The sequence below is a fragment of the Triticum aestivum genome, chromosome 1B (assembly GCF_018294505.1).
Source record: "Triticum aestivum cultivar Chinese Spring chromosome 1B, IWGSC CS RefSeq v2.1, whole genome shotgun sequence".
Lineage (NCBI taxonomy): Eukaryota > Viridiplantae > Streptophyta > Magnoliopsida > Poales > Poaceae > Triticum > Triticum aestivum.
Genome location: NC_057795.1, coordinates 670,011,744 through 670,022,548, shown reverse-complemented (window position 1 = coordinate 670,022,548; position 10,805 = coordinate 670,011,744). Strand labels below are relative to the sequence as shown.

The following is a 10,805-nucleotide window of genomic DNA, read 5'->3' as shown; positions in this document are numbered from 1 at the left end:
GTTCCTTGTTTTCTCGTCAGATGTGTTTTTTAGTGCAATCTTGTTGCGTAGTCATCATGATTCAAGAGAACACCAAGTTGTGTGATTTCTCAAATACCAATAGATCCTCTGATTTTTTGGAAAGCTTGATTCATGTCTTTATTTCTCAACTATTTGTAAATGATATGTCAATTATCTAAGAATAATATCTTATATTTGTGCCTAATATTAATAAAGGGGACGGTCCGGCCCATGTAGTAGGAACCTTCTATACTGCGCTCTGCATGCTGGGAGAAGACACAGCACGCCTGTTTGGGCCGGCCCATGTTCGGGCGGCCTATTTTTTAAATTTTGTTTTCCTTTTCAGTCTTTGTTTTTTTCCAATTTAAATAATTGGGGACTTCAAAAAATTTTAAAAAAATCCGAATTTTGCAATAAAATATTTAATAATTCACAAACGTTTGTGGATTCAGAAAATGTTCGCTATTTTCCAAAAAATATTTCATACCAAAAAAATGTCCACAACTTTGAAAACAAATGTTCGGGAAATCAAAAAATGTTCATGATATTTCTAAATGTTTGTGTATTATTTTTCTAAATGAAATTGAACAAAATTTCGCCAATACAAAAAATGTTCATGAATTCAATAATATCGTAAAAATTCAAAAACTGTTTGTGACTTACAAAATAGTTTATTGATTCAGAAAAAATTCCCTGATTCAAAAAATTATCATGCATTTAAAAAAATGTTTGTTACATAAAAAAATGTTCGTGAATTTTTTTTAAAAAAATCCACCAATTTCTAAATAAATGTTTGTTGATTCTACAAATGTTCTCCTATTCAAGTAAAATATTTTAAATTTTTTAAACATTTTTTTCGCAAACAGTATAAAATGTTCATGAATTTAGAAAATGTTCAAAATCTGTAGAAATGTTCAAGAATTTGAAAAATGTTCATAACTTCAGATATGTTCACGAGTTTAAAAATTTTCATGATTTTCAAAAATTGTTCACGATTTCACGAAGTCGAGAGTGATAGTGTATCTCAGGGATGCAACAAAATGTGGTCATGGCCATTGGAGATTATAATATTTTTTCTTCCCTTACAATGCACGGGCCGTTTTGCTAGTTCCTGTAAAAAAAAAAAGACAACCTATCCTCACACTCCATTAAACCTACCATACTAGTCTCCTGGTGGGAAACGGTGTAATTTTTAACATATGTAATCGCCCATCCCATGCTGCGTGATTGGAGTTGCAGACTTGCAGCCCATGTCGTCTTTGTTGCTGGATTCTTGATTCAATGGGGTTATTATGATCTCCTTAACCGAGGCGTAAGATCGCCCCCAAGTGTTGTTGATGTGTAAGGACTACAAGGACCATCGCGTTGATAATATTCGGGACTCAAAGGTTCCCAACAAGGTCGGTCTTCGCCGGTTTCTGTTCCACAACTGGCTACAACAGTTGGCTCAACCTGATTGAAGATGAATAGATTGAAAGTTTTTCCCGCAAAAAGAAAAAAAATCACAAGCCATATCATCGACTCCGATGCGAGCATCACGAAGTGTGGCGCCTTGCCCTCTGAAAGATTTGGGGTGCCGGGAATGCAGCGGTCTTCCCCCATATTGACCAGCATAGCTCCATCATGATCAGTAATATCATAGACGAAGTGCACAAATTGCAACAACACTTATGGGTCCAAGTAAAGCACTTAATTTCGGTATATGTTCCCACAACCTCTTGCGTATACTGTCTTCACAGTTTGAGTTTGTATGGCACCACACGTTCAGAGATCCCAAAAGGTTTTTAGAAAGGTTGGCATGAAGCGCAACACCCCTATATTACAACACTGCTAATTAAAATTACAGTGAAAACATGGGACACACCGAGACTTCAGCATCAGTGCCTAAAGTACAGTAGCCGTCAGGAACCGGAATACGGAGTAGATATGACCGCCGGAGTTCCTGAATATACTCACCAAATAAAAATACCTACATTGTCACGCCGATGTGTTATGTGAGCAGCATGAGCTTGCTGAAACCCCAGGCCGCATGCAAGGTGTATTAGTCTGCGCCAGCGAGAGGCTGATCAATCAATCAGTTTGCAGCCACAACATCCGTTGTCGCGCTGGAGCCGAGGAGCTGGCGAAGCTTGGGCTCGCTGTGCTCCATGTGGTTGTTTACACCTGACTTGCTTGTGTCGTCGATCATCGACAAGAAATTCTCCACGATGCGAGGGGAGGAGGATGCTGCAGCAGCTGCCGCTGATTTGTCCAGGGGCATTTCTGTGTTGGTCGGTGCTGCGGTGCCCTTAAGTTTCACCTGGGATGCGATGTGTTTGTTCCGTTAGACAAGGGTAGATTCAAACACCGGCCAGAACAAACTATGGAACATGGTAAAGATAGACCAGTTATCAATGGAAAGAAGGTTCCATACCACTAGAGCGGAATTCTCTATTCTGAGCTTCTCGGAGCTTTTCGTTAGCTTGCCGATTTCAGATTTTAGAGACGTGTTCTCAGCTGTAAGCGATTCTACTTGTGTGGCCAACTCCTCTGTCTCAGCCTACACCAAGAGGACACAAATATCAATTGGCGTACTGCGTCCCAGTATCACTGTACTAAGATGCAAATAATAGTTTGGGAGAAAATTCAATTCGGCTTCATGTCCATGTTTCCAGATACTGCTTTTCCTTTTCGAGGATTGGATATTGCTACATTGCAACACATTCATCAAAGAGTACATACAAGAGAGCCCTATGAGTTAATAGGAAAACAAGGCCAACACAATATACCTGCTTTCTCAGCCTCGACCGTCTAGCAGATTCCCTATTTGATTGCTTTCTCTTTTCACGCTTTACTTCCCTCTCATCCTGGCATGGAGAAATTCCAAAAAAAAGAGAAAAATTCAATCCCTGAAACAGAAATGGTCTAGCACATACTGTTGGCGTAACAATAATAATAGCCTAACAAAAAAACGCTAGGAATTGGGTTGTTGCATGAAAAAAAAAACAGTCATAATCCAGATTTTCTATCGGATCTAAACAAACAATAGATGGAATGTACCTTCGATGATAATTCAGTTGATATTCCGGTATGAATTGGACCCGTAAAACCTGGCAATGGAGACACCGGTGTGCCTATTGCCCTTGAATTAGCAACATTGGTAACACTGGGTTTAATGACTGGAGCTGGAAAGCATTGATTTGACAAAATTGCGCCATTTCGAATTATCGGACTAGAAGCTACAACATCTTTATTCCTTGCTGCCGCGATTGCTTCTGCGTCTGGAGAAAGGTTTAAGGTATTAGCCACTTTCTTGCCAACAGTGAAACTTAGGAGAGTGACTTGGTTACAGCTATGAAGCGACTCAAAGAAGCAAGTGTATCTATTTTCCAAGCAAAGGAAAAAAGATGCAAGTTTGCCTACCAAAAAAAAGCATAAGAGAAGTGTTACAGTGCAAGATGGCTAATGCAGCAGAATGACTAATCAAAGTAGGTACTAATACTAGAACCCCTGAAAATTAAACAAGTCGTTAGAAAAGTGAAATACCAAATCCACCATCCAAGCTCCGTTTCCTAGGAGTCCCGCTCACCTGAACATGTAAAGTTTTAGCCTAAATCAGGATTGTCCAGACACTAAACATAATACATGTACAACCACACATCCAAATTGGTACCTTCAGATCATTAACATCACTGGAGCCCTCTCCACTATAATCCCCACTGAATTGACCATCAGAAGAGCATAGCGTCAGTTTACCAGAAGAGGACAGGAATACTTGATTCCAGGAGCAGAAGAAAAGCATGTAAATACCTGGATGATGTTTTTTTACTGTTACCACTGCCGGTAGATACTGCAGACCCATCAATTTCCTTAAGTTTCTTATTGGAACTTTTATCCTTACTGTTTGCAGATTTGGCTGGCTCCACGCTCAATGGACTTGCCATCTTGAAAGCATCAAGACAAAAATCAGATGAACAGAAATAATCCGAACTAGAAACTTAGAAGTTGTGTTCAAGGAATATATCAACATAACAGGTTCAGATGCTGGAAGTAAAATATAACTATGGAAATGAGTGTGGTCAAAGGGCACGACAGATCATTACAAATGAGTATGAATCTGATATTGCATAAAAGTTATAGAATACAGATTCACACTATGGATCTTTTCTTCTGATAAGCAAGCTACACCATATATATCTTTCCTAACAACGATATTCTATGCAGCCGGTGGTGACTTACAGCACACCAAAAGGAACATAATAGTATCTGAGTAACATCAAAATGACCCATTTAACATTTGATTGTTCCGAAATTGCAGTGTAGTAACATCTTTCCTAATGCAGATGTTCTATGCTAGGTTGTTCCAAAATTGCAGTGTGCTGGAACATATTTTAATTGAGGCTCATAGTCAACATAATGGAACTCTACTATCCTTGTGTCCTTCAAACCACAATACTACTACTACAGATGGTGATAACAACATATATTTTGTCTTCTTTTTCACGAAAAAGTGCATAAATGTCTGAAGCTTCAAACATTGAGTTTTATTTAAGCAAAGTGCAAAGAAGCACAGGGCAATCTGATGTTTACCATGGGCACAAGCGGGTGCGGGTAAGCTCCACCATGTGGGTACATTGCATATGGCGTTCCAAAAGGGGGTGGCATCATATGCTGCAGAGATGAGGAGAAGGAGCTTGGATTCAATACAGTGCATGAAGAAACACCACTGTACAGAGAGATAAAAAACCAAATACCTGAGGACCCCACATATACGGTGGAGGTGGATGACCCGCAGCTATGGCTGGGGCAAAATATGCCGGTGGCATGACACCAGAACTGTAGTATGCCTGTAAAGGTTTGATGTTAGTGCTTAAATTACTGTGTTATAGAGTCTTTGGGAAGTGGGGACAGTAAGAGAACGGCAAAACACTCAACCTGCACGGCCGACCAATCAGGATATGGACTGGGAGCTGGTTGATCCTGCAAATGATGGTGATCCATAAGCCATTTGTGTGAGTTGTATTGACAGACCAACAAGGCAACGACACTGCATATTAATTTCTGAAGGCCAGTAATACCAGTGGTGTTCTTTGCTGCATTTACGGATTTTTAAAATTGTATACATAGATATTTGTTTTGGCAATGAATTGCTTATAACAAATCATACAGCTAATTTCCAGAAAGACCATGCCATAGAAGGTCGGACAATTTCTCAGCAGTCAGCAAGTTCTCTTAAATCAGAGTTTTCCTCTCTTTGAAAGCAGCATCTTAGTAGTCAGCGGATACTTGTAAATCAGCGATTCTTACCTTAGGAGGTGAGCCTGATTTCCCAGTCTTCTGGGCAGCCACAGCTTCGTCATGCGCCATGCCTTTACTGAACGCCTGCCTGTCTGCCATGTAGAATTCAAGACTGTAACGACATGCCATATAGTACTACTAATTTACTGAACTAAAAGTACAGGTGAAGTAAGCTTCCACATGTGCCAGTTTCTAATGGGTCCCGGCAGGCATAGCGTAGGTGAGAGATTCCGTAGCACCGCGGACAATAAACCTGTAGGGAATCTCCCTTGCGGTATGCAGTTTTCATCAAAAGTGAGGTTTGACACATAGTGGCACATCACTGGCAAATTATTTCGGGCCGCAGCAGAGCCAGAAGCAACCAACCAGACTGTTTCTTTTCTTCCCGAAAAGAAAATAGACTGTTCGTGTAACTTAATCTCATACTCCTATATGATGTACAGTCTTCCGTATGGTGGAATACGTTTCACACAGAGGTAGAAAGAGTTTCCTCTGTCTGGAAGCCAGAGGTGCCGGGCGAAACAGTACCCCAAACACAGCGGGTTCCAAGCCCAGACACAAACGCATCAAGCATGATCCAAGCCCCAAACAGCGACACCAGATCGATCGACAGATCGATCAGTTCCACCCCCAGTTTCAAGCGCACACGCAACAACCCAGAGAACCAGCGACATCACTGTCGGTCTGCAGCGTAGACCAACACAGCACACAGCAGGTTAATTCCCCAACCAATCTCGAACGGCCGGCCCCTGTCGGTGTATACCTCTACTACTAAACTAAAATGCTAATAACTAGTACTACTAGTAGTATTAGTATTATTACCAATTCCGGCGCCGGCCTCGAATGCCCAAAGGGAATTCGACTACTCCTACGTACGCACGGGACCCTCTCCTGAAAAATCCGAGCGGAACCACGGCGGCGCTCAATTCCCGGCGAGGCCCGCCCGTACGCGCGCGCGCGAGCTCGCCCGGCGAGCACGGGCGCTCCGGGAACTCCTTCCCGTCGCACGAGCATTCGCGGCTACGACGACGAGCAGGACCCCGCGGAACCGCGCGCGCGAGGGGGCGGAATTGGGCGAGCATTGCGCGCGGATTTGGACGGGGCGGGGACGGGGGCGGGGGAGAGTCGATCTCTCACCTGGAAGGATGGCCCTCCTTGCTCCGGGCGGCGGGGCTGGCTGTCGCGGATCGGGCGGCGGCGCGGGGCGGGCCGGCGCGGTGGTTCCGGGGAGGAGGTGCGCGGTGAGAGGAGAGGCAGGGGAGATGGTGGTGGTGGGGGCGGAGAGGAGAGGCGGGGCGAGGGAGAGGAAGGGGGAAGGAGAGTTGGAGGGGGGCGCGAAAGGCTGGAGCCACGTCAGGGGACACGTGTATATGATAAGGACTGGGCCACTGGGGCGCGCCATGGGTCAGCGGCCGGCCACGGGCACCCCGATTTGCGTCCCACGCGTTTTGTGCTAGTCAGATGATCTTAACATACATCGTATTCATGTGGCTCGGATTGTAAGAGTATCTCCGGCCGTGCCCAAAGAGGCCCTTTCAAGGCATTTTTTTAGTGTCGGTGGTCAAAAATCAGCCCAGTCATGCCCCCAGGATCTCGTTTAGCGCCGGTTTGGGCGAAATCCAGAGTCGGCGATCCCGCTCCGAACCCAAACGGCCGGGTGTCGTCTGGGCGCGCCGGCACAAGCGAAAAGCGGTGTGGGTCCGCTCTGTCGGCGACTGGAAGCCCTTTTCCCGCCGTTTCCTCCCGCGTTCACCCCTCTCTTCTCCATTCCTTCCGCCAAACCCCCGCCTCCTCCTTGTCCTTCCGTCGGCCATGCCGTCGAAGAAGTACGTGATGTCGCGCGCCGCGACGAATCCCACCGTCACCGCCGCCCAGCCGAAGCAAAGGAAGCCGAGGGCTCCGCTCTCCAAGCCCCCGGCATGACCAACACCGAGTGGAAGGCGGATGTGGAGCGCCGAGAGGCCGTCACCGCCGACATGCGCAACAGGGCCAAGAAGGCGAGGGAAAAAGCGGCGTACGTTGCGGCGGCGGCGGCGGAGCATGCCGCCGAACATGCGGAGGTTGCGCGCGCGGTGATGGCAAATCCACCCGGTGGGCACCCGTACGCGGCCTGCAGCCAGCAAAGCGTCGGCTCTCCGGCCGGGTTCTCGTCGTCGCCGCACCCATGGAGCACGCCGTCGCCGGGCTATGCCGATGGGGACGCCCACGATGGTTTCAACCCCGACATCACCTTCCCCCATGGGTGCCCTGCCCAGCGCACGCCCTCGCCCGCGTTCGCCGACGTGCAGTACCTGTCTTACACGTACCCCCTTAATTCCCTTTCATCTTCTCTCGTCAACTCCCTCCCTCCAGCCAAACAATAGATTATACGTCATCAACCCCTCAAATTTCTATTCCCTACCACTAATTCCCCCAACCAAATAGGCTATCAACAAAAGGTCGTGTGACCATTGGTTTTACATAATTCACATGCATATCGAGTTGCATAGGCACAAAGTCAAAATAAATAATTTTGCATTATGCTTTATAAGAAATATCACGGATGATCCAAAAAATGATCCGCAATTCAAAAATTGGACACACTTTTTTTTAAATGTCCATAGGTCATATATTAGATAACACAAACCCTTATAAAAACATCCCCAGAGAAATAGAAAAAACATTCATATGCTAAGTAGCACAAATCTTATAAAAACACCTTTAGAAATTAAAAAACCTTTGTGGATGACGACGTCCAACACGCATCTGAATTAGCAAAGTCTTTTTTCTCAAAAATAAAGCGGTACTTTTTGAGACATGGACATTTGCATTTTTTTTGTGAACGAGACAACATGAACATAATTGTGGTATTGTAGATTAAAAAAACTGGATTGCGTGCCAATAAAAAATTGGCGTAGCGAGCTGACATAGTGCTCGGCCGTGTAGGTTCTTGGGTGCAGCTAGCCTGGGACCGCGGGATGGGCGACGGTGCAAGTGGATCGGTGAGCTGGGCCAACGGCGGGTGGGGGTGGGGCCCGCGCGTCCGATCCCGCGTCACCCCGCACCATCCGTCCCCCACGTGTCGACCGCGCCGCCGGGCTACGCGTCGCCGCGCGCGCGCCCCGAGGGCCAGCGCGGCGTCCCGGTCATGCAGGTGACGTGGTGGCCGCTTCCTCCCGCGCGGGCCCCGCCGGAGCGGGCCTTCGCACCACGTGTGCGCCCCGCCCATGTGCGCCGGCCGGCCCCTCGCGTAGCGGTCGGGCCACGGCTGATTGGTGGGCCACGTGGCCCGCGCCGTGTGGAGGGGGTGGGTGGGAGGCGCCCGTGACTGGGTGCCAGCTCAGGCGGGGCTAGAAGGATAGCCCGCTTATCCTCTGACACGACGGGCGGACTCGGGCCGCGGGGCGCGCGTGCTGGCCTGATGCGACTGGACCAGCTAAGCCACTACTATTCCTCATCATCAAATAAAAAAAGAAGAAACCCTAAAAAAAAAAGAAGCTTATCTCGTGAAGAAAAGAAAAAGAAGCTGAGCTGAGCCCATCAAAAAAAGAGAAGAAACCCTAAAAATAAAAAAAGAAGCTTGTCTTTGCACAGTAGAAGTAGAACCTACTGTGACCCAATCGGTTCAGACTCAAAGTAGACTGACACTCGCTTCTACTTCTACTCTGCAAAGCTACACCCCCATTTCTGCAGGTGAATCTCGCAAATCCATTTCGTCTCGGATGCAGAAACAAGCTGACATCAAACATCTGATCATCGTGTCATCAACAGAAATCCAGAGAAAATGTGTTTTCAGAAGATCAATCCAGAGAAAATGTCTGTACAGGTCTGCCTGAAAACAGAGGCGACACTGGCACTGAATCCTATCTCGCTTGTGTAGATTAACCATGTTGAAATTAGTATTGCAGAGCTGAATTCTGACATTACAATCACACTTGAACAAGGGATCTTGCATGGGGCTGGTCGTGCTTAGAGAGACAAAGGGTCCTGGTTTCGATCGAGCCATAGTGGTGGATGGATGGGGATTGATTATCAGGGTCCGCCGAGGATGGCGTTCTCGATGTCTTGTCTGCTCAGGGCGTAGCTGAACCTCCTCTCCATGTCCTTCTCCAGGTTCCCCGGGCCGCTCTTCAGGTATCTGATTACGTCGATTAAACATGACAGGGTTCAGTGACAATAATCGTTTTCTTGGCAAATAATGATTCAGTCGATTAGCAAAGAATTCCATGCTTTCTAGTGTTATGATGATGTAGTTTTGTTCTTAGAGTTCAGACAGTCAGGTGCTAAATTATAAAGTCAGTATGTTCTGGAAAGGGTAGAATGACATCTCTGTCTGAAAGAACAGTAGTATGTGCATTCGCAGCTTGGTTAGCAGTGGAGGATTTGCAGAGCCACAATCCTTGGGAAAGTGAAGACAACCAACTGTTGAGCGATCTGGCATGTCAATTACTACTCCCTCCGTTTCAAATTACTCGTCGCTGAAATGGATGTATCTAGAACTAAAATACATCTAGATACATCCATACGTGCGACAAGTAATTCAGAACGGAGGGAGTAGTTGCTACACTGGGCTAAGTGGCTAACTAAGCCGGAAGAACACACTGGAAGCATTGCATTTGTTGTTATGAGGATGCAGCTCGATCTTGGAACTCAGGTGGTCAGGGGGTGCTAAATTATGAAGTCAGTTGTATAATCGCACTGTCAGCTTGGTTTTCGGTAGAGGATTTGCAGATCATTAGCCGAACCACAATCCTTGGGATAATAAAAATGATGAACTATTGAGTAATCTGACATGTCGATTGCTTGCTAGATTCGCTGCGTAGCGCGCTCCAATTCGTCTTCAATCAGAGAGATTTTATTTTTTCTACAGAAGAGCGGCGCGGCGGCCGGCGTGGAAGGGCGTGCGGGCGTGCGGGCTACCTGATGTGGAGGTCGGTGGCGTCGAGGCTGAGGCGGGCGTGCCAGAGCGGCGTCTCGGCGACCCACACGGCGCGGTCCTCGCGGGACTGCGCGAACCCGACGCTGCGCAGCCACGCCTCGATGCACGGCAGGCTGTGCGCGTACAGCGGCTTCTCCTTCTCCGGCAGCCGCTCCAGCCACCCCGCGTCCGCCGCCACCGCCGCCGCCGCAACCGCCACGCCCCTCCGCCGGGCCACCGTCGTCATCATCCCCCGCGCCGCCCGGTGCGCCGGCGACGGGCGCGCGGACCCGCTCGTCCCCAGAGGGCACGGGTGCAGAGCCGGAGGGGCCAGGGCGCGGAGCGTGCTCGGCACCGCCATGGACATCGTCGCTCGGTCGCTCGCCTTCCTCTCTTCCGGCTTCGCTCCGGTCTGATCCTTACCTTTTTTTTTCTCCTCCTTTTTCTCTCTCTCTACAACAGGTCGGGCCGTAAGTTGCTGGCGGTCCACGTAGTTGGGCCGAATGGGTAGGAGCCCATGGCGGACCGGGAGAGAGCGATGGCCCGCGGCGGCCCACCAAGCGGGGCCAAAAGCGCGGGAAACCCCCACCGGAATGGCGCGCGGCGGCGGCAAAAATCCCCCCAATACCAT

The 10,805-nt window shown here is 47.8% G+C and overlaps 2 protein-coding genes across 2 annotated transcripts; both read right to left on the bottom strand.

Annotated features, from left to right (window-relative positions):
• Nucleotides 1–1,671: 1,671 nt before the first annotated feature.
• LOC123147277 (G-box-binding factor 3) lies at nt 1,672–6,694 on the bottom strand. Its single transcript, XM_044566520.1, has 12 exons — nt 6,415–6,694; nt 5,287–5,369; nt 4,915–4,959; nt 4,734–4,826; nt 4,570–4,650; nt 3,790–3,923; nt 3,653–3,698; nt 3,526–3,568; nt 3,040–3,260; nt 2,769–2,846; nt 2,414–2,539; nt 1,672–2,299 (listed from the first exon to the last, which is right to left on the bottom strand). The coding sequence occupies exons 1-12, from the start codon at nt 6,677–6,679 to the stop codon at nt 2,075–2,077; spliced, it is 1,440 nt and encodes a 479-aa protein (XP_044422455.1). The 5' UTR covers nt 6,680–6,694; the 3' UTR covers nt 1,672–2,074.
• A 2,321-nt stretch (nt 6,695–9,015) lies between these two features.
• Nucleotides 9,016–10,413, bottom strand: LOC123147268 (uncharacterized; the record flags this gene model as incomplete). The annotated part of the gene is given in 2 exon segments (XM_044566510.1): nt 9,016–9,394; nt 10,177–10,413. Coding segments are annotated over 2 exon segments (343 nt in total), but the record flags the coding sequence as incomplete, so codon positions are not given.
• Between the last annotated feature and the right edge of the window lie 392 nt (nt 10,414–10,805).